Source organism: Lynx rufus, unplaced genomic scaffold, assembly GCF_022079265.1.
Source record: "Lynx rufus isolate CCGP_SWC_20201006 ecotype Redwood Valley unplaced genomic scaffold, mLynRuf1.p SCAF_6, whole genome shotgun sequence".
NCBI classification, from domain to species: domain Eukaryota; kingdom Metazoa; phylum Chordata; class Mammalia; order Carnivora; family Felidae; genus Lynx; species Lynx rufus.
The window spans coordinates 1,169,013-1,193,543 of NW_025814878.1; the positions used below are offsets into that span (position 1 = coordinate 1,169,013).

A 24,531-nucleotide genomic window follows, 5' to 3' on the forward strand; every position below is an offset into this window, starting at 1 on the left:
CTGTGGGGACCAGCTCTCTAAGTGTTGTGAGCTCTCGCCATTGTCTGATGGTCAGGGCGCAGATACCTATCAGGGGACGATAATGTGGGAAATGTTCCCGCCGTGATCAAGCGCCCAGGCTGCGAACTTTCTCGAAGAGGTGTTGAGAACATAAACAGAAGTGTTAAGTGGCTTAGCTCCATGGAGACTGGCGTGTGAATGAACATCCAGATCCTTCTTCTCTGTCCCTCCTCGTAAGCTTCGAGCTGGAATAGTCATAAATAATGATTCAGGCCAGGAGTCCCGGGGCAGAGAACACCCGAGGTCCAGCAGAACCTTAAATAGGGGACGGCTGGCCTCCAAAATCCAAATAGCACACCAGGACTGCACGTAATGACTCACACATGGAAAGGATCGGAGTGCCTGAGATTTGTTTCAGCCTGTGTCATTAGTGTGTGCAAACTTCGAGGGTGAAATTCAAGTCATGATTCTAACTTTCAAAATACATTCTTCTTTTTTTAATTCAGGTTAATTGACATATAACATTATATTAGTTTCAGGTGTACAACATAATGATTTCATGTTTGTATGTGGGACCAAATGATCACCAAGTAAGTCTAGTTAACATCCATCACCCCATATAGTTACAAAAAAATGTTTTTTCCCCTACTGATGAGGACTTCTAAGATCTACTGTCTCAGGGACTTTCAAATATGCGCACCGTATTATTAACTGTTAGGTCACCAGGCCGCATATTATATCCCCCTGACTTACTTATTTTATAACTGGAAGCTTGTACCTACCATGAACTCTTTGGTGCTGTGGGGTCACTGGCCCTTTACTTAACTCACCAGGATCTGTCTAAGCTATGACAAATGAAAGTCCTCTTGCTAAAATCATGTGGGACTGAGGCTTCTCCGTGCAGGGCTCCAGCTTAATACTTCACACGTAAAAGCAAATGTCCTTGGGGGGTCTGGAGGGCTCAGTCGGTTGAGCATCCAACTTCGGCTCAGGTCTTGATCTCACGGTTTGTGAGTTCGAGCCCCACGTCGGGCTCTGTGCTGACGGCTCGGAGCCTGGAGCCTGCAATGGATTCTGTGTCTCCCTCTCTCTCTGCCCCTCCCCCACTCGTGCTCTGTCTTTCTCTCAAAAATAAATAAATATTAAAAAAAATTAAAAAATAAAAAAGCAAATGTCCTTCACGCAAATCCTGTGTTTGGCTAACTTATAAGACTCGAATAATCCCGGGTCAAACTAACATAACTAGAATTGCAGGTGTCTGTGACTTTCTATTTATTCAGTTCATCACGTGATATCACTTAAGCGAAGGCTGGCATCACAGACTCAGAAACGGTTCTTAGTGCCCAAGTCAGATCGGCAGCCTGTGCGGTGATTAATGGTGGGACGCTATCTGCCCCTGGTATGCAATCTGACAGGGTGAGCAAGCAGGTGAAGCAGGCGCCCGTGACACCAGGAAAGTCAACGATAACTTGGGTCAGTACTGATCTTCGGGCTTTCTTTAAACAAATAACTCAGTGTGTGACAGGGAGATTATCACCAGAGACAGTTACACCTCGTTTTTCTTTAACTGATTTTCTGTTTCTGTAGGTTCTTTCTTACATCATAATGCAAAGCCAGTCTTCCAAGGTTAAGAATAAAGAGCATCCCTCATTAGAAAAAATGTATGAATTTTGGGACATCTGGGGTGGTTCAGTTGGTTAAGCGTCCGACTTCGGCTCAGATCATGATATCGCAGTCTGTGAGTTCGAGCCTCGCATCAGGTTCTGTGCTGACGGCTCGGAGCCTGGAGCCTGCCTCAGATTCTGTGTCTCCCTCTCTCTGCCCCTCCCCTGCTCATGCTCTGCCTCTGTCTCTCTCTCTCTCTCTCTCTCTCTCTCTTTCTCTCTCAAAAATAAAGAAATGTTTTAAAAAAATTTTTTAAAGAAAAAATTATATGAATTTCTTTCCATGAACCCTCTTCATTTTCTTATCTTCTCCTTGTCCCCCACCTCACCTTGCCTTGCTTATTGTAGGCCATGTTGAAGGTGTTCTGCTGTTTTTGTTCTGTTGTTCCTGAACTGACCGTCTACATCATCATCAGTAGCCCTCAGCCTAGAAAGTTCTAAAGCGTCACAGTCCAGCGTGGTAGCGGCCAGCCACGTGTGGCAGCCAAGCACCTGGAAGGCAGCTGGTCCAGACTGAGATGCAAAATGACTATAGAAAACCCACCAGATTCCAAAGACTTGGTGAAAACAAAAAACGGAAAATAACAACACTTTTTATATTGATAACATGTTGAAAATACTCTTTAGGATATATTGGGTTAAATATTTATTTCACCTGTTTCTTTTGTACCTTTTCATGTGTCTACAAGCACACATAAAATTACTCCTGGGGCACCTGGGTGGCTCAGTCAGTTAAGCGTACAACTTTTGGTTTCAGCTCAGGTCATGATCTCACGGTTTGTGAGTTCGAACCCTGCATCAAGCTCTGTGCTGACAGTGCAGGGCCTGCTTGGAATTCTCTGTCTCCCTCTCTCTCTGCTCCTCCTCTGCCGGCTCTAGCTCTGTCAAAGAAATGAATAAATAAACTTTAAAAATAAAGCTCGATCCCACGACCATGAGATCACAACCGGAGCCAAAATCAAGAGTCAGACGCTTAACCAATTAAGCCACCCAGGTGCCCCCGGACTGTGTCCTTTTGCCAATGGTTTCAGAATTAAAGAGACGAAAACACTGCAGAATTCCACTGGGAGATTCTATTCCAGCTGGGGTTTAGTGGTAACGCATTCACCGTATCAAACACTGATTTTCTAAATGAGTGTTTTTTTCCCACCGCCCACTCCTGACCTCGTACACGGCCGTGCTGTGGCTTCCAGCTCCCCGGGCCCCCAGCCCGGCTCAGTCTGACTGCTGGCTGGTTGCACCTGCACCCTTCGTCCCCTCTTCCTGCCCCAGCCACCCTCCCAGAGTCCCGCAGCCGCCCACAGAGCCCCGCTCCCAGCCCTTCCCCTCACTCTCACCCCAGCCCCACCCCATGCCTGGGACCACCTCCCCGACGCTCAGCAACTCCAAGCCAGTGGTGCTGAGCGAGAGGAGCCGTCCTTCCCCTCCACCTCCAGGGCTTGCACTGTTCAAACACAGAATTAGCACTATTAGGGGGCCTGTCGTTTGGACCGAACTCGGTTAGACCTCGGTTTACCCTCCACTTCCTCCTGGCGACCAGGCATTACTGCCCAGGGTAGTGCGTGCTCATACCCTTCATTCACCCAGAGCCTCGCCCACCACAACGATTATGACACAGGGAATATAAACGCAAGGAGGTCAAGAAGAATAACTGACATGTTCACCACTCGCACTACCTAGCACAGCACCAGAACATTCTCCATAAACACCTGTTGAGTGGACGGGGCCTGGGCAGAGGAAGGGAGGAAAAGGGGGAGGGGCGGTGAACGGTGACTCATACAAGACTGGGAATTATATCTTCTACACCTCTCTATACCCACGGGCTGGGACACACAGTGAGCGTGCTCAGTAAATTTTTGTTGTGCGTACTGGCTAGACCAGTGCTTCTGACCTTCTGTGTGCGCACGAGCCAGGGTTTGTGCTGAAGTGCAGATTCTTTTCTTTTTTAATTTTTTTTAAGTTTATTTATTTTGAGAGGGAGAGAAAGCGACATGTGAACGGGGGAAGGGAAAGAGAGAGAGAGAGAATTCCAAGGAGGCTCCCCATGCTATCAGCAGCCCAAAGCCCGACACAGGGCTCGAACCCACGCACCATGAGATCATGACGTAAGCTGAAATCCAGGGTCAGACGCTTAACCGGCCGAGCCACCCAGGCACCCCGGAAATGCAGATTCTGATTCAGCACGTTAGCCCCAGGTGATGCTGACGCTGCTGGTCAGGGAACCGGAGGGTAGCGCTGTTACGTCAGTGGGGTCCTCAGTGTGGCTGGACCCCTCTCAACTCTGTCATCTCCTGACGACAATGACTAATCCAGGTCTGCTCGACCCCCGTCTTCCCCTTGACTCCAGAGGATCACCAGCTGGCATTGCACAGGCGGGGTCTCCTTCAGACAGTCTTCTCGCCAGCGTGGTGCTGTCCCTGGATTTCACCTTCCCAGGAGCCTGGAGACCCAGCCCTCCTCCTTTCCCCCACCGTCCTCTGACAGCGTCTGGGTCTCCCCGGCCCTGACCAGCTCCAGGACGTTCCTGCCACTGCTACGCCCTCTCTTTCTAGCATCTCATAGCCTCTTTTTGTTTTCTTTTTCTGCTTTCACACCAGTTCAGATCCCTCCGTGGTGAAGCCCTCTGCACTCCCTCAGCCCTGTGGACTTAGCTTCCGAATTTGGCTAGTAATCGCATCATTGCACCAAAAGTGTGGGCTCCAAGGTCACGAAAGAACTTCCCCTCGTTGAAAGTCTTGGTCTCCTTCCTCCGCATTCTCAGGGCTCGGTTTCCCGACACTGCGCCACCCTTGTGTTTCTCCAAAGTGTAGACTTTTCTAGCTCCTCCTGCTTGTTAATTCTGCACACGTCGGTCCATTCCCGGCCATGTGACAACTGCTCCGTCAGGCCGTGGAGGATGAATAGGGCTAAGCTATTTATGCCCGCACAGGGCCTCCAGCCTAGTGAGGAGAATGTGTGCATAAGCGGGTAATAATGCTGCACCGCCATGGGTTCTGCGTGAGCAAGACGTGGACCCGTGCTGTGGGGGCGCAGGAGAGACCTCCCCGCATCGGGCAGGTGCAGGCTCAGCGTCTGGGGGGATGAGGGGCCCGTGCTGAGCATGTGAGTGAAGATCACGGGCAAAGAGGGAAGGCCTCTCCCGAGACGTGTGGCCACGTGGGCGGCAGGTCTGCTCCGGAAACTGAGTGGGGGCTCCAACCTCCTTCATCCCTCACTCTTGGCTGCACCGTTGGCCCTGAGTTTCTGCCCTGCTGCCCCAGTGCTCTGTTTCTCCAACAGTGAGGACGGAGGCCGGGAGCGGGGTGGTGGGGAGAGACTTTGAGAAGCTGGGAGATGCTGTTGGGAAGCGCTGCCTGAGGACGGAATGGAGCTCAAAGGGCAGGAAAGCAAAGGCCAGTCCCACCGATCCCGACGATCCCGACGTACCCAGAGTCTCCGAGTCCCTACAGACCTGCTTCCTGCAAATAATTGAGCACAGGACCGCAGATCGTAGGCTCTTCTTCTCCGGCTCTTTCATTTTCCGTAGGCATTGCCTCCCCAGCTCAGCTACAAGCTACTGGAGCTGGGTACCTGGCGTGTGCAGAACAGACATGGATCGCCTCCCGGGTTCCGGACACTGGATCTTGGGGAAACAGAGATAAATACGACACAAATCCTCTCAGTGTAGAAGAGGCGGTAAGCGAGACTAGTTCCGCACAGAGCGGCAAACCTTTAAGAGAGGAACGTGTAAGGAAAGGACGCTTCTTAAGAGAAAAGCACCCCGACTTTTTGGCTGAGGCTGGGGGGGAGAGGGGCAGGAGCAGGTAAGCTCACAAGGCACCTATGAAGCTGCTCAGTGCACAGTGAAGCCTTCTGTTGATAGATCGGTGGGCGAATCATTGATTCGCTGGCTCCTTCCCAAAACTGACCCTGACCCAAGCTGCCTGGGGTCAGGCCCAGGTGTTCAAGGAAAGCATTCGGTCCCCCTGCTATGCTAAGAGAACAGAAGGATGCCCAGAGGCACATGGGACAAATTGGGCTCAAATTGCCATATGGCTCGGAGTTCACATTTTGACTGGCATAGTGTAATCATTTTTACAAAGTCTAGTGCCTTGCTACAGATTGTAAATGATAAGGTCACAAGGATTAGAGACCAGTTAAAAATGTTAGAAGGCATATGCTGTGCATTTTACTAATGAATGGCCATATTCAAACATGTTCACTAATTAATGGCAATATTTGAATGGGTCCACTAATGAATGGCAATATTTGAAAGTGGTGTTGAATTTGATACTCTGTGACCAGTGCTCCATTTCTGGAAGGAGCCAAATGCTCCATAAGGTCTGGGAAATGCTGATTTTAAAGCAAAATTGAGCCGGCCTTGCAAGATGCTAAAGGGAATTTTCAGTCCGATACAGAAATGTGCCTCCAAGAAGTTTGTCCAGATGACCGTGGATGGTGTGAACATTATAAATACAAGAGTCCCAGCTCATGGCCAAATCCTACTTTACCCTTTGGAAACATGGGAAGCCATGATGTGAAGGCCAGAGCCGAGAGATTCCGTGGATGGGGGTGAGGGCCGTCATCACAGGAATCGTTCTGTGGTTGATTACAGAACGATGGTTACAGCAGAGGGAGGAAGTGGAGGGATTTGGGAGAGCATCACTGCCATCAATCACGTTGTCCTGGCCCCCCAGGGTCCCTGCCCACTGCTGCTGTAAGCCATGCCCGGTGAGCAGCACTGAGGGCCGATTCTGCTCAAAGTGAAGGCCCGGAACACAGCCCTGGCTACTAACACAGCCCTGTTGCTTCCTTGTCTCCCGTTTCCTTCTCTCTGACCTGCACCTCCAGGATGTTGACCGTCAGAGTCTAAAGTCACCAAGCTCACATCCACTTAAAGTCCTTTCCCAGCAAAGGACCAGATTCGGGCCAGAGCGAACAAGGAAACGACAGGCTGGGTGCACCTAGTCTCAGAGCTGGGGCACCAGGAGCAGGGAAATGACAGGTGGGGACGGACCACAGGCCACTTCTGACTCTGGTTCGGCCAAATGGACAAGACTCAGAAGTGACTCGGGGTTAGTTATTTGGCCAGGAGCCTGTCTCTGTGGTGATACAACATGGATAAAGAGGGTCTTAGCAAAAATGCTGCATTTATTTGAGATCCTTCTCATGCCATTGTTTGCCCACGGTCGGTCGTCAGCGGTCACACAGTGAGCAGGGGAGGCGGGGAGCAGGCTTTCACACACCTCGCTGCTGGGCATCGACCCCCGGCCTCATCTTCCACAGAGGGCAGGTGTGCAAATGCCATCAAAATTTAAACTCCGCATGCCCTTCGACCCATCCACCTCACTTCTAGAAATGTAGCCTGCAGATTTCCTTGCACATGTGCAAACTGACCTGCGGAGAAGGACATTCCCTGCAGCTTTGTTTATAATGGCAAAATATTGGAAAAGACCCAAACCGTCGTCGTCAGGGGCCTGGTTAGATGCAGGAAGGTACATCTATCAACTAGAACACTGTGCAGCTGCTTAGGAAGAACGGAGCTGTTCAACATGCACTGATGGAAGGCAGGCTGTGAATGTCATAAACAAAAGCAAGGAGCAAAGCACAAGACATAAGGCGATATTTTATATGCCATTTTGCCTTCAAATATAATGTGTAAAAAATTTCCTGAAAGGTAAAAACAGGTGACAGCGATTATCTCCCAGGAGCATTGTAGCCTCAAGGAGGAAGAGAGACTTACTCTTCACCGTATACATGTTGCACCGTTGGAGTGGGTGCTGTGTGCACGTATGATCCGCTCAAAAACCATATAAACTACTTTTTAAAACCCATGACTCTGTGAGTTCTATCTCAATAAAGCTGTTTAAGAAAGGGTAAAATAAAAGGCCAACAAACATTTTTAGGTTTTGAAAAACTATAAACATTTTGAAGTAGGAAATCAGTTTAAATATCTTGGTCTATAATTATATATCGGACAGGTCAATTTCCAGCAGCCATCATCAGGGGCACCGCCCCACCACTGTCTGGAGAACTGATGAAGTGCCCCTTTTGACTTGAGGTTTGGAGGTCAGCCTTATTAAGGGTCAACTAGGGGACATGGTCCCTTCATCTTGCAAGCTCATCCTCTCTAGTAGGTCCCTGGTTCTGAGACAGATGGTAAAAAAAGTTTTCCACTAGATTGTACTCACAGGGGATGTATGAATTAGGGCACTGCACGTCGGAAAGATTGAATGGGTACCACAGTACTTGATGAGATCCTGTGATGTAAGAACAGGGAATTTTCAGAGTTCGGTTAAGAGCTCCCCATGAATGAAAATTAAACCAAGGAAAGTAAGGGCCTTTTGTAGTAGGAAACCTAAAACAAAACTAATGTGGGGTATGAGCAGGGTCAACGTCACGGTATTTTGCGGGAATCTAGATGGCACTATTCAACCCTCCTTCGTGATTCCTACAGGATCTGAAAAAGACAAAGGCATTCAGCCACTGAGCTATATTCAGCTTCCTCAAAATTATTTCTTTTTAGCCATTTGGAGGTTATGTGCAAAAGATTGTCTCAGTCTGTTTACATTTGGAGCATGGCATAGTCTAAGATTGCTTCCCACCATGAGATTCTGTGATTTTAAGATGTGTACTTGAAAGGAAACAACCTGACTTTCTTCTTTTCAAAATTGTGTTTTAGCGCATTATAATCTAACACCACTTCCGGTCTTGTCAGAACAATTTTGCATGGATCAGCGGCTGGTCACCCGTGGGGCGCCTTACTCTTTTGATACACTATTTTTAACACACCGAGGTTGGATCATATATATCACTGCTGCCATCTTCTGGAAAGTCGTACACCTAAAGGAAAAATATTTCATCTGATCCCACAGAAGCACAGACAGATGTGTGCCTCATGCTTTGATGTTTCCCTTGACTATAGTAGGGGGTCCTAAGATAGTATTTGATTCTCTCCCGTCCTTTTAATACAAAACTTCAGAGCTATGGGAAAGAAAATAAATGGCGGATAACAAAATGCTTTTATAATCGATGCTGTTATGACAGAAAATACGCAGGAAGAAATTTGATCAGATAGACATCATTCAACTTGAAGGATCAAACCCTTATTTGAGGGTCATTGCTTATAGGTACCAACTCACTCTCAACTTTATTGATCAGCAGACACTGAATGTTCTGATTGCATTGGAGACTGTTCACTTGATTCCTTTTTGTGTTTCCAAAGAGGAAATATACATATGTCTCCTTTGGAACGTCTCCATTATGGGCATGTGGGAAATCAAACTCCGACATCAATCAAATGACTCCTCTACTGGCATGATATTGAATGATAAACACGACAGGCAATTCACAGAGCTCTGGATGGTCTGAGCACTGGATGGTCTGAGGGGATTGACCATGGAGGTACCTCTTCACATACACGAGCAAAGTGAGACATCCCTTTCCATAGAGCAGTTAGGGGAGCGGACACGCCTGGCGTTTCCTAGGAGGTCCTCAAGTTCACAAGGACTTTCGCATTTATTACCAGAATAGTGGGAACTGCTTTCATTACCAAGGTGCTTCACTGTCAGTTTACTTTTCTATCGAACTTTATTGCTTATAAAGCATCATAACTCTATAAGGAAATCATTGATTCCTCTGTGCCAGAAACTGTGTTAAATACTCATCACCTTATTATTTCTTCCTTACAAAATAATAAAGGAAAGAAATGTTTAGGGTCACACAGGACAATAAATGGTAGAGAAGGGCCTCTGTCCCTAGGTCTTTCTGACTTCAGAGGCTTTACTTTTAAACATAAGTACGTCCGATTTTTAAAAATATATGCCTACTATGTGACTTCATGTGTTACAATGTGCTATTCTTTTATGTGTGGTCCAGGTCCAAGATTTTATTTGTCCTAAAAGCGAATACTCAACACATATTAATCGCAAGGCCAATAAAATATGAATTGAATGATAACAGTAATTTACCTATTACTTCTTACAAAAAGTTTGTCTTATTGAATTTTTCATTTACTAAATAGCTGCTTTAAAGTTGTATGCCTCATTTTAGGCACCGAGGATGAGCTAGTTTCTACAGTTAAGTGGAAAGTTGGGCACAAAACTCCCGGGCAGCTCAGCTAATCTGAGGATAAAAATGAATTGGATTAGCATATTCATTGTCACATAAAGGGACACAGTCACAGTCACGCTGTTGGGAGTGATGACCTTGTTCCTGATGTTGAATTCTAAGGGCTAGTGTCCTGTGTGTACTTGGGATTAAAAAACACACACGGAAAGAGATTTGAACTACAATTTTGCAAATAACATAGAAAATTTCAAGTAGCGATTTAATGTCATGTTAGATAATGTCATATGGAAACATTATATCCATTCGCAAAAGAATTAACTGACCTAGTAAAATTTTTTCTGTATAGCTGAGCTATATCAGCCAGGATTCCCAAAGAGAGGCAGAACCAGTAGGAGGTAGATGTAGTTTTATATGATACAGATAGATAAGGGTCTATAAATATACTCGGCCGTCCCCAGAGATCTACAGGTGTATAGATCGATATATGTGTATAGCAGCATATCCATATCCACATACACAGGGAGAACACTGACCTAAGTGACTGTGGGGCTGAGCTGGTGGGTCCTAACTCCACAGGCAGACCTCCAGGAAGGGCAGGCTGGCCCACAGCCTGGCTGTTGTTCCCAGACAGACTCTCTTCTTCTTGGGGAAACCTCAGTTCTGCTATGAAAACCTTTCAACAGATTGAATCAGGCACACCTAGATTATCCAGGATCCTCTCTGTTTCCTAAAACAAATTGAGTATGGATGTTATAGGCTTACAAAATAGCTCCACAGAAGCAGCCAGATTAGTGTTTGACTGAAGAATTGGGGACTGTAGTCTAGCCAAGTTGACTTCGAAAGCTAACATCATAGGAGCTAAGATGATACAGTCCATATAGATTGCTTTATAATTAAATCTAATAAGGGATAGAGTTGAGGGAACCAAAATTGTAAGTGTGTATTACTTTTATAATTTTTAAAGGCTTTCATTTTTTTTTTACTACAGAAATTGATGACATTTATCAGATATCTCAAGAGAGAACAACGCAGGAAAAGTAGACTACATAAATGTGTGGCAGTCCCTTCTATTCAATTAGTATTCACTTAGAAGGCATCTTCAGCAAATGTGAGACCACAGTTAGTTAAGAGCAAATCCCTAGGTAAATTGCAGCTTTCTGCATATCGGTTAGAACAAGATTCATGTGTCCCAGGCGAGGGATATACAAAGTCAGCAGACTGAATGTGAAAATGTTGGAGCCAGATCTGTCTTCTCAAGCTCTTTCTCTAGAAATATCTGTGCCACTGGCAGTGTTTGAAGACTGTCCCAAAACATTATCTTGGGAGCATCTGCCCATGCCGGAGGTCCCCGACCTTCCTCTGTTTGTCATGCCCTTAGAGACTCAGTAGGTTTTCATGGTGTTCCTAGGCCAAAAGAAATGTGGTTTTGTTTATCAAATACTTAGGTCTAAGCAGTTTTGTGTATTAAATACTTAGATCCAAGTAACACAATAAGAATGAATGCCTTAGCAACTTAATAGCCATTTGAAAAGATAGTTCACAGAAATTGAAAGAAAAACGATTTTTATTTCATTCCTAAATAACTGCATCTCCTGTAGCAAACAGATGTTCGTTCACATGCTAGTTGTTTTTCTATCACAATAACCAAAAACCCATCTTTGCAAAGATATGTCATCAAAAGAAGGAGAGCACAAGCCACGATAACATCATGAACTACCGTGCGTTAGTAGTTCACGTAGCATCCAACAGATAGTATCACTGTAATTTCCTCAAAGATGTAAAATTTCCCACTGCACCCCTGAGAGCCTGTTATGCCCCAGAGTACCTTGGTGCACAGTTTGGGAACTGAGGGGTCTAAACATTTGTACAAGCTCCCGTTTGAATTCTGAATAACACGATTAAAAACTTGAACATTTTCAAGATCAAACCAGACTTTCTAGATATTTCCCCATTTTGTATGAGACAGATTCAAGTTATTTACCTAGGAGGCCCCACTGCATGGCATCTCTAAATTTAAGTCATACTTTCTGCATAGAAGCAAATTAACAAGCACATTAGTGTTAAATCATCCCCAGCGTATTCTTGCAGCTTCCGCTTGCCTTTTGCCAGGCTGAAATGGCGAGGCCTTCATTTCTGTGTGCTCTTCCCTTTCTGTTATTTTTTTAGTCCATTCTTTGTAGTACAGTGTGAAAGGGAAGTTAATGTCTTTGTGTCAGGAAAGGCCTATTTATTCTGACAAACTGATCAACCTCCAGGGTGTTCCTCTACCATGAAACTGATTTTATATCTCATCCACTAGCTAATAAGATGTGAAGCGTTTTCCCTGTCACGCCGAGAGATCAGACTTGCTTCCATAGAAAGCGGTGGGATGAAATCACACAGCAAGCTCTTCTCGGTGACTGAAGCACGCAGTCTACGTTTTTCCAACATGAGCACGTAAGAGCAGAGCAATGGCTCTGAGGCAAACCCACAGATGAGCGGAGACATTAATAAAAAAAAAAAAATGGTTTTAATCTGAAATGGAAGCCCTGAGATGCACTTCATTCGCCGTTCCCTGGATCGGCTTTCGGTTCAGGGAAAATGAAAATGCCAGGAATTAAAACCTGATTGCATTGGCGAATTGCCTAAAGACATCCTGACATACAGCCCTCTCCCGCCAATCTGAATCTTTAAATAAAGTTTACATCCTACAAACTTGAGATCAGGCTCTTTGCTGTGAGAAGAAGTAAGACTACAGTATCCTGAAATTAATGGATAGAAGGTAGATTGTATCGTATCTAAAGAGACCTTTTCCTTATAAAATACTTGCCTTTTCTAGTTTGGTATGTGCTGAGATTAAGACGATTTTCAGACGAGGGGTTAAAACAAGAAATTGGATGTGGGGAAGGAGGGAAATCTGTTTCCGTGGTGAAGACAGCACGAAGGAAAATTGCCTTGGACGGGCTGCTTTTGAGGCAAGGAGGGATGACGATGTACTGGGGCATAAAGCTGGACTTCTCTGTATCCTGTTTGTGATTTTGTTTATCAGTTCACATCAGTCTTATCTGAAGCAAAATTGTGCCAACTTCCTGGCTCATGCTATTGAAGAGTCATTTGAGAACTTTAAGCATCCAGAACTTTCTTGAGTCTTCCAGATTCTCAGTGCCATTACTATATCGGTTATCGATTGCTGGGTAAAAAACACCAAAAAACTTAGTGACTTAAAACAGCAACAATCTTGTTCCTGTTTTGCTTTATATTCTCTTTCCCCCACAAGGCTGTAATTTGGGCAGTGTCCCCTAAAGCCAATGTGTCTCTGTTCCACACGGGGTCACCTGGGCCAACTCATCCAGGGGCTGGAAGATCCCCTGGAAACATGGCTCAGACGTACGGCTGGCAAGTTGGTGCTGGCCGTCTGCACTCAGCCAATTCTCTTGGCCAAGGGCTTTGGTTCCTCTGTACATGAGCCTCTCATGAGCCACTCACATGAGAGGAAGCTGCCAGTTTCTTAAGGCCTGGGCCCAGAAAGCGGCACACCATCACTTCCACCATGTGCTATTGGTCAAGTAGTGAGCACATCCGTATCTAAGCAGAAGAGACATCAAACCCACCTCTCCATGGGAGGAATACCCGCTCATCCGGGGCCGATGCTATAAAATCACCACCACTGCCCACACACCATACTCATTAATCACACTGGTTCTCTTGTGACACCTGTTTCTCTCCAGCGAGGTAGAGAATGTTTGCTGAAAGGAACCTGTTTTCTAGTAAAGCAACTCCTTCTTCAGTTGTGAAATGGGGTCGGGGAAAAGCAGTCCCTGGCCGTTATCTGTGTAACAGTTAGAACATCTTGTGTACCAGTTAGCACGTATGATCTCACCTACCTCTTCCAGTGATCAGAGGAGATAGTTACCAGTGTTATCCTGGGTTTCCAAGGATAACTGAGGCCCAGGTGACAAGGTGGCTTCCCAAGGTATCTCCGTGGACAGACGATGGGATGATGACTTCAATCCCATGTGTCTGACTGCAGAACCCACACCCTTAGCCACAACCTCTAGAGCATGGCGGGTGACGGTGAAGTAGTTCTAGAAGGGTCTACTGATGCCAGATGCTAGCAGGACAGCCTCCTTTTCCAGCATTCACTTGCATAGATTCCTTACCTGCAGATGAAAGGTAGAGGGCAGTTGGTTGGTCCCCAGATCTCGTCCATTCCCTGGAACACTATCACCAGGTGAGGAGATCCTCTCCAGACTAAGCATTGGCTTCCTACAGCCACCATAACAAAGCACCCTGGACTGGGGGCCTCAAACAACAAAAACTCTTGAAGAAAACTGTAAGAAACAGTCCTGCAGATTAGAAGCCCCAGAACAAGCCCCTTGGTTTCTACTGAGGCCTCTCTCCTTGACTTGCAGATGGCCACATTCTCACTGTGTCCTTGTGTCTCTCAGCCCCTGTGTGTGTCTGTGTCCTAATCTCCTCTCATAAAGACAAGTCATGTAAGATGAGGGCCACTCTAATGACTTCATTTTACCTTACTCACCTCTTCAAAGACCCTATTTCCAAATGCAATCACACCCTGAGGTCCTGGGTGTCAAGACTTCACCGTATGAATTTTCAGGGGACACCATTTATTTCTTCTTTCCATTATAGGCTGTCATTGCAAAACCAAGTCCATTAATATGAACATAGAAATCCACTATGTATGTAAACAGATACCAGATGTGAAATTCTTTATTTTTAAGTTTATTTACGTATTTTGAGAGAGAGAGAGAGAGAGAACAAGCAGGGGAGGGGCAGAGAGAGAGGATCCCAAGCAGGCTCTGCACTGTCAGCTCAGAGTCCGATGTGGGGCTGGAACTCACAGACCATGAGATCATGACCTGAGCCAAAACCAAGAGTCAGACACTCAACCAACTGAGCCATCCAGGCGCCCCTAGATGTGACATTCTTGAATAACGTCACTTCCCTCGGAGCCTAACACCAAAAACACTTTACTACAGATATTTATCTGCATTGTTATCTTTTCTGCCAGACTGGAAACATCTCGAAGAAAGGAAACATGACTCATGCATCCTTGAAACCCTGCTATAGTGCTTGGAACATTGTTTAGTAAAGAATTAACAATACCATCAAAATATAACTTTATTTCCTCTTTGCAAAAAGTGATCTGGCACAGAAGCCATCACACACGTCAGAGGAATGAATCCAGTGAGCTTGGAAAAGGGAAAACATGTTATGTCCAGATGCAGCCCACAAGCCCGTCCCTAACACATGTGTGTTCTTCTGCAGTTCGTCTTTTGCCGGGACTGTAAGGAAGCGTACCATGAAGGTGAATGCAGCACCCTGTTTGAAGCCTCAGGAGCAGTTTCTCAGGTACAGTGACCTCTTCCCGCCATAAAACAGGGCTCAGGATATGGAGGAGAGACAAGAGCTGCTTCCTGAAGCCCAGGGAGGGTTTCAGTCTTTAAAAAAAATAGTTTCAAACGGAGAGGTTGGCAAACCACAAGAGGCTCTTAAATACAGAGAACAAACTGAGGGTTGATGGGGCCGGGGGGGGAGAGAGGGAAATGGGTGATGGGCATTGAGGAGGGCACTTGCTGGGATGAGCACTGGGAGCAATGAATCATGGGAATCTACCCCTGAAACCAAGAGCACACTGTATACACTGTATGTTAGCTAACTTGACAATAAATTATATTTAAAAATTATAAGATTAAGATAAGATAAGATAAGATAAGATATAAACCCCAAACCAGACTAAGTAGCCAACAACCATGGGATGTGGCTCTGGCTACTCCACCCTCAAAGTCCTTCCAGAACCATCCACCTCCTCAGGGTAGGGCTGTAGATGGCCATCGGGATATGTCCATACTTTCATAATAGTTTTTCCCTAGGGGTATATGCAATAGGGAAAAGGAAAATAGCGTGATGAGAGGAGACTTTAGAGGAACAAACAATTTAACAATTTCCAAATCAGATCAAGCAATATTAACCCTACATTTATATCTTTTTTTCAAAAATGTCTTGTTTAAAATCTTTGGTGAAACTATGATATGCATAGAAGTATTATATGATGCAAGAATATTACTGTTTTTTAGCAACATCATGAACTATGCTAAATTGTATTTCAGTCTTGATTAGGTAAAGAATGTGTTTACTGAGCCTTACTCTCCAATCTGCTATATCAGGCTTAGGGAAATGCAAATACATTTTCTTTTATTTATTAATTATGATCAACCAAACCTCAGAGGAAAGGAGTAAAATTTCAGCACAGTTGATGAATTTACTCATTATTTTTCTACTGATATAGATGTTAACAAGGTTTTAAACATTAAACCTATCCGGATAAATCTTTTAGTTACTTTATTGACAGGAACCTCAGAAACAGACATAGAAATTTCAGAACATTTCAATTTTACAGTAGAAAAATTTAAATATCTGAATGTTCTGGGGTACCTGGGTGGCTCAGTGGGTTAAGCGTCTGACTTCAGCTCAGGTCATGATCTCACAGTTCATGAGTTCGAGCCCTGCATCGCCTCGTGCACTCTGCTGTTACCACGTGACCCTGCTTCAGATCTCTCCCTCTCTCTCTCTGCCCCTCCCCCACTTGCACTCTCTCTCGAAAACAATAAACATCAAAAAAAATCATCAAAATATCTGAATATTCTAAAATCAGAGCATAAAGAAGTGTATCTTTGTAAGGCATTATGTGGATTTATTTACTAATATTAGCACAACCAAATAAACATAATTAGTGAACTCAGGTCTTCTTATCAGCTTCTAAAATGTTGGCTATGAGCCTATGGGGAGATTTAGATCTGAACTGCCATTTCTGCAACAGAGGCAGCAAATGCTCTTTCTGTTGATTTTATTTTAGCTCAGGGGCATTCAAATACCAGCTCGCTGCATACTGATGTCAGGAATAATATTGATCCTGAGACTCCCCTGCCTCAGGACCATGGTAGCCCAGAAGAGCTAGCCTAGACTGAGGCTCTAAGAAATGGGTTTGGTCTAGCAACTTATATCCCTGGGCTCCTATGACCGCAAACATGCACAAAGCCTTCTAAGAAGTGATACCTTAATGTCCACTTATTGGAAAACAGTAGAAATAGGGTGAAGAAAAGAACACATTAACCTATAGTTGCCCAAGTGCGAGACGCACTAGATAATCCCCTTCATTATTCATTCAAGAACTAACCAATCTTGGTGTTAAAGATTGAGGTAGCCCTCCTCCCCCCCCCCAAATTTTTAAACTATTAAAGCATTAATGTTCAATTCAGGAAAGTGGGAGAAAGAAAGTTAGAGCTGGGCTGAAGCATAGATGACCGGTACCTAGAGGCCTGTGTCTGCAAGGACCACCCATTAGCAAACATTAAGTCCAGCATTTGTATGCACCAGACATCCTGCTGGAAAACTGCAGATAAGTATTTCTTTTCAGTATATTGTGCAGATAAGCACATGAGGGAGTCATAGGGGAGACTTACAGAAAAATATATAATAATAGTAATGTGCTACAACAAAGTTCAGGAAATCTTTAGCTTTGCATAACACTTCCCCAGAAAAGTCATAGAAGGTGGGTAAGAGCGTCAAAAGGACAGTGGGAGAAGGATGATAAAGAACATTCCAGCAAAAACACTGCATGGACAAAGATACAGAGGCAAAAATTTTATCTGGTGCACAGATATTTCATAGATGTTTGCTGAATGATTGTGGCTTCTAAAAAGAAAAATACATTCTTTCATTTATTCAACGAATATGTATTAAACACCTATAATCCGTTAGACTTTATGCTAGGCTCTGGGGATAAAGTACCTGCTGTCACAGAGGTGAGATGGTTGGCTGCACCAACAGTCATTATGACAGGAATTCAGAAGAAGAATCGTTAATTCAGGACAGAGATGTGCAGGAAAGAATCCAAGAAGAGGTAGCTCTGAAATAAGACGTCCCTGAAATGAGGCTCCTCCCTGCCTTGTTCACACTCCTAGGCAAACCTCATATTCCCCTTATTTGAAAACAAAGCAAATTGACCAACCAAACTGGAAGAGCCTGTCCATCCACTGTTGTCTGAGAACAGAAGGCAACTTCTTGGGGTTTTGCTGCCCTTTTTCCACACATCCGATTTATTCAGGTCCTACAGGAAAGAGAATTCAGCTCAGATGGGCACATGAAGAGACTTTAACTGAAAGGTCATGGATGGCCTACAGACGTGGGGAAAGGTCACAAGAGCCCCAAACAATGTGGAGGGCCTCAAAGTGCAGCATCAGTGAGGAGCCATGAGCCCCTAACTCTGAAGGGACAAGAGGAGGGAATGGTGTCACACAGGGAATAATCCTGTGAGCTGGAGCCACGGAGGCGGGGCCTCTTGGCAGGAGGTGTAATCACAGAGGGTCCAGCATTGACAGAGGTAGGCCCCCAGCAGGAAGAGAATGAAGGGACATCTCCATTTCTCTCTCCCATCCTCTGATCTCTTGCTAATGTCTCCCATTGGCCACACCCAACCGAAAGTCAGCCTCGAGGGGTCCGAGGGACACAGCCTGTCCGAATGAGCCAGCCTTCCAGGTGCAGAAGAGGGGAGGGGAAAGAATGCAGAATGACGAGTGTATTCCTATGATCTGATTTACCACGTCTCCAAAACCTCTTGATTTCAATCGTAGCTCCTCCTGGGCCTGGAAAGAAATGAACCAAATGAACTATTTCATCAAACTAAAAGACCCAATTCCATTCACTAAGAGAAAGGAGGACTTCTATTCTAATAGGGCCAGCTTGTTTTCTGTTCCTATATTTCGCTCAAATGGGAGTGATCTCCAGGTGGATCACCTCTGCAATTCCACAGACACGAAATCTTTGAAAGAGGACATGCTACACATCCAACCACAGAAATCTAATTGCAGCTCCCTTCTTGGGACTGAAGGCTTTGGATGCAGCCTCATGGATAAAGTCTTCTAATACAAACAAAATACTCTCATTAACCCTCTTCACATTTCCTTCTAGTTCAATTCACTTGTAAGGTGTTTCCTTTCAGCATTTGTGGCCACTGTCCACTGCTCTCCCTTGAAAGCTGAGTGGTTTCTGGACTTTGATATTACATTACCCAGCCAGGCAAGCCCATGTCTCCCGGGGCCCAGTCAGGCTTTTTCCATCAGTTGGGCTGCTTGACCCTAAACTTAATGCACTTTTTGATTAATGCAATAATTTTTTTAAAGCAAACTCAAAAATTGGTTTTAAATTGGTTTTAAAATATTGAACACACTTTAGGTCAAAACTGCTGGGCATTTGGGAAATCAGTGACAGAAGATCGATCCGTCACAAGCTAATGAGAGTCCAGTCCCATTTGCTTTTCCTTGTCTTGCCTGGTTGTTCTCCTCCCCGTGCTCCGTCCCCTTCCACAAATTCCCTCTGGAGGCTTTCTAATAAGTAAACACTTGCTCTTGCAAACCACAGAAATTGATTCATTCCCCCCAGTGGTTCTAAGTAGTAGATGTTACTCTCCCTATTCAACAGGAAGGCAAACTGAGATTTCTAGATTTTTAATGGCATTATCCAAAGACACAAAGGAAATCATTTTCAGTGGCATCACCTGATCAAAGTAACAGTGAGCACTCTTTCTGAGTAATAAATCTACAGTGTCTAAAGGGAGTGTGCCCATCCCTTCCTGCCAAGCTCCTACTCAACCTTCAAGACCCAGATCACACATCACCTGCTGCATGAACCCATCTGCCCACGCTACAACCTCCTTGAAGCTTTCAGACAATTGTACGTACTTCTGTGACACATTCATCACACTGAAATATTGTTTCCCTGTCTCTTCACTAAAATTATGAGCTTTGCTAATGCAAGGTTTGTACCTATTTTATAACCCCCAGTGCCTAGGATGCCTAAGATATAGTAGGTTCTCTATATAGATATAGTAGGTATAGTAGGTGCTTGTTGAAAGAATGACAACTCCTTCCTTCATCCCCAACCCTCCCTTCTCACCATGAAGCTGGGCAAGCACTCTACAAGAATGAGTGGAGAGGAGTCATCCAAGATGGTGACATAGGAGGATCCTGAGCTCCCAATCCCCATAGATGCATCAAACCTGGAGTAATGCCCTCTGAAAAAGATCTAAAAACTGGCCAAGTGACTCCTGTCTATCAGATGAATGAGAAAATACCCACATCAAAATGGGGTGGCTGAGACACATTCTTGTCATGAACCCCACTACTGGCACTGTGCCATTCAGGATGAAAGCCCCAACCCCCTGCTTCTCGCAGAGTAGCAAAGGGTTTTGACCCCACATCTAGCACCCCCACTGTTAAGACTGGGTGCCCAACACCTGGCTCTGCAGCCAACAAGGCTGATAATAATGAGACCCACAAGACTATAGCAAACACAGAAGCAATTCCTACAGGGGCACACCACAAGCCCCACATCTATCCCCACAGGACTCAGCACAGAGGGAGGCAAAACTGCCCACCTTCCAGCCTTTCCGTGAAGGAGGTTTGCCTGCATACTTTGAAAGCTGCTGTCTCTGGACCAGGCTTCTAATTTAGCAGGCACTAGCAGTTGGCTGCCTTCCTCCCCAAAGACCAGGGAAGCAAGAGGACACCTCTCTCACCTTCTCCCTCGCATCCACCACAAGGTACCTGTGTCCTCTTGGAAGGAGCTTGTGAGCACATCTGCACCCTAACTTTCATGGCCCAAGGGATGGGGCTCTGATCCCTGGCTCTGAGAGCCAAAGAGACTTCCATTCAGGAGTCCCACAGGACTATAGCAAACAAAGAAGCGCTTCTTGGCTGGCTATCCCCCCAGAGCCCAGCACAGAGGAAGCAGGCAAAAAACACTATCTCCCATCTTTCCCTGAAAGGGATTTATCAAAATACTTTAAAAGTTGCCACCCAAGAGCCAGGCTTCTATTTTAGCAGGCATCTAAGGACTGGCTGCACTCTTCCCCAGAGACAAGGGAAGCCAGCAGATGCCTTCCCCACCCTCTCCCTTCAGCTTGCTCCAATAATAGAACCAAGTTGCCAGTAACTCTTTGGAAGGAGCTTGTACATACATCTGGCACCCCAGTTTTTACAGCTTCCACCTGAAAGATGGGCACTTAGATTTATCGCCTGGCTTCAATAGCCAAGGGAGTTTGCATTCACAATTCCTACAAGACTATAGCAAACAAAGAAATAGTTTGTAACAGGTGCAGGAGCACCACCACCACTCTGTGGCTGTATACCTGGGCTCAACGTGGAGGGAGCAAGCAAAAACATTCATCTCCCAGATTCTCCCTGGAAAGGGACTTAACTAACTACCTACTTTCCCATCTGCTGCCTGAGGGTCCCACTTCTAATCAGCCTGCATCTAGATGCCGAATGCAGTCCTCCCCTTCAGTATCCTGACAGGTCTCGACATAGCCTCAACTACTGGAAGCTGCTAAGAACAAAGAAGGAGACCTGGACAATCACAAAAACTTCAGAGACAGCTAGGAGCTTGGGCCGAGTTAATTGGTGAGGCTCATCTCCTGCATGAGAACTCTGTTAAGACTGGGAGAGGTGGCTGTTTAATGCACAAAAACCAACACAGAGAATCAAGGAAAATCAATGGAGGAATATGTTCCAAACAAAAGAACAAGGTAAATCTCCAGAAACAAATCTAAGTGAAACAGAGATAAGTGATTTATCTGATAAAGAGTTCAAAATAACAGTCATGAAGATGCTCACCAAGGTCAAGAGACCAAAGCATGAACAAAACAGAATTCCAACAGAGAGACATAAAACATAAGAAAGTACCAAACAGAAGTTACAGAGCTGAAGAATACAGTAACTGACCTGAAAAATACACTAGACAGATTCAACAGCAGGCTAGATGAAGTGGAAGAAAGTCAGTAAGCTCAAAGACAGGCCAGTGGAACTCATCCAATCAGGGCAGCAAAAAGAAAAAAGAATTTTAAAAATGAAGATAGCATGAAGGACTTACGGGACACTATCAAGGAGACTAATATCCAAATTATAGGGGTCCAAGGAGAAGAAGAGAGAAAGAGTCAGAACGCTTATACAAAGAAATAATAGCTGAAAACCTCTCTAACCTGGGGCAAGAAACAGACATCCAAAACCAAGAAGTCCAAAATGTACTAAATAAGATCTAAAGATATCCACATAGAGACACATTGTAATTAAATTGTCAAAAGTTAAAGACAAGAAGAGAATTTTAAGAGCAGCAAGAGAAAAGCAACTTGTTATGTACAAGGGAATCCCCATAGGACTGTCAGCAGATTTTTCAGCAGAAACTGCCAGCCAGAAGGGAGTGGAGTGATATATTCAAAGTACTGAAAGAAAAAAACTGCCACCCAAGAATTCTCTACATAGCAAAGTTGTCCTTTATAATTGAAGGAGAGAGATGCTTGGGTGGCACAGTCATTTAAGCATCCTCTTGATTTCAGCTCAAGTCATGATCTCACAGTTTATGAGTTCAAGCCCCACATTGGGCTCTGCACTGCCCTTCTCCCACTTGTTCTCTCTAAATAAATAAGTACATAAATACATAAATACATACATACATAAACAAACTTTTAAAAATTTTTAAATAAAATAAAAAGAATTGAAAGAGAGGTAGAGTTTTCCAGACAAACAAAAGTTGTAGAAGTTCATGACCATGAGACCAATCTTAGAAAAAATATTAAAGGGAGTTCTTCAAGCTGAAATGAAAAGCCTACATCAAGAAACAACAACAATCTCAAATAAACAATCTAACTTTACACGTTAAGGAGCTAGAAAAGTACAAGCAAACTAAGCCTGGGGTGCCTGGGTGGCTCTTAACTAGAGTCTGACTTTGGCTCAGGTCATTATGTCATGGCTCGTGAGTTCAAGCCCCACTGAGCTGACAGCTTAGAGCCTGGAGCCTGCTTCAGATTCTGTGTCTCCCCTTCTCTCTGCCCCTCCCCTGCTCACTCGCTTACTCTCAAAAATAAGTAATAAAACTTTTTTTTTTAATTAAAAAAAAAACTGAACCCAATGAGAGTGGAGAAAAGGAAATAACAAAGATCAAAATAAATGACATATAGACTAAAAAGATAATAGAAAAACATTAAAATTAGAAGCTGGGTTGTTTTTTAAAAGATAATTAAATTGGCAAGCCTTTACTAGGATTAGCAAGAAATAAAGTTCTCAAATAAAATCAGAAGAGAGACAAGACATTACAACTGATCCCATAGGAATACAAAGGATCATGGAACTACTATGTACAACTATACACGAACAAATCAGACAATCTAGAAGAAATGGAGAAAAAAACATACAACCTACCAAGACTGAATCATGAAGAAACAGAAAATCTGAACAGACCAATTACAAGAAAGAAGATTGAATTAGTGATCAAAAACCTCCCAACAAACAAAAGTCCAAGATCAGATGGCTTCAGTGGCAACTTCTAACAAACATTTGAAGAATTAACACTGATTATTCTCAAACACTTCCAAAAAATAGAAAAGAAATAATTTCAAATTCATTTTACAAGGTCAGCATCATCCTATGCCAAATCCAGACAAGGACATTATAAGAAAAGAAAATTATAGACCAATATCCCTGATGAGCATAGATCCATAAATCCTCAACAAAATATTAGCAAATTCAATTCCACAATGCATTAAAAGGATCCTACACCATTGTCAAGTAGATTTATTCCAGGAATGCAAGTATGGTTCAACATCCACCAATCAATATAATGTGTCACATTAACAACGAAGGATAAATATCATATGATCATCTCAATAGGTGCAGAAAAAGCATTCGACAAAATTTAACATCCATTCCTGATTAAAAACTCTCAATAAACTGTGTATAGAGAGAACGGACTTCAACATAATAAAGGCCATATATGAGAAACTCACAGCTAATCATATGCAATGGTAAAAAGCTGAAAGTTCTTTTTCTAAGATCAGGGACATGATAAGGATGCCCATCGCTTTTATTCAGCCTAGTACCGGAAGTCCTATCCAGAGCAATTAACCAAGAAAAATAAGTAAAAGGCATCCAAATAGGAAAGGAAGAAGTAGCATCTCTATGTGCAGATGGCATGACACTATATACAGAAAATCCTAAAGATTGTGCCAAAAAGCTGTTAGAACTAACAATTTCAGCCAAGTTGCAGGATATAAAATCAACATGCAAAATCAGACACACAAATGGCCAAAAAGTGCATGAAAAGTTGCTCAACATCATTCATCATCAGGGAAACGCAGATCAAAACCACAACGAGACACCACTGCACACCTGTTAGGAGGGCTAGTCTCAAAAAGACAGGACACAAGAAGTGCCAGTGAGGACGTGAAGGAAAGGAAACCCTTGCCGGCGGGAATGTAAACTGGCATAACCACCATGTAAAGCAGAATAGAGGTTCCCCAGGCAATTAAAATGAGGACCACTGTATGATCCAGCACTTTCACTTCTGAGTATATATTCAAAGGATATAAAGTCAGTATCTCAGATATCTGCACTCTCGTGTTCCTAGCAGTACTATTCACAATAGCCAAGATTATGGAAACAAGCTAAGTGTCTGTCAACAGATAAAAGGATATATGTGGAATGTTACTCAGCCTTTAAAAAAGAAGGCAAGTCTGTCATTTACAACAATGTGGATGAAACTGGAGGGTGTTATGCTAAGTGAAATAAGCCAGACAAAGACAAATACTTCATGGTATCACATGTATGTGGAATCAAAAAAAAATGTCAAACTCACAGAAACAGAGAGTAGAAAAGTGATTGTCAGGGAAACATAAGATACAAACTTCCAACTATAAGATGAATAAGGACTAATGATCTCATGTATATAACCTGGTGACTATCATTGACAGCGCTGTATTTTGTAGTTG

General features: G+C 44.2%; 1 protein-coding gene and 1 long non-coding RNA gene across 2 annotated transcripts in view; one reads left to right on the forward strand and one right to left on the reverse strand.

Moving 5' to 3' along the window:
* PRKN (parkin RBR E3 ubiquitin protein ligase) overlaps positions 1-24,531 on the forward strand; it is a 1,084,792-nt gene that overhangs the window by 1,031,902 nt on the left and 28,359 nt on the right. Inside the window, exon 9 of the mRNA XM_047101957.1 lies at positions 14,982-15,065. Coding sequence (XP_046957913.1) covers positions 14,982-15,065 — 84 coding nt within the window. The remainder of the gene's footprint in view (positions 1-14,981; positions 15,066-24,531) is intronic.
* LOC124528780 (uncharacterized) lies at positions 11,260-13,897 on the reverse strand. The gene is made up of 2 exons (XR_006966229.1): positions 13,577-13,897; positions 11,260-12,882 (listed from the first exon to the last, which is right to left on the reverse strand). It is a non-coding gene; the product is annotated as an uncharacterized LOC124528780 (long non-coding RNA).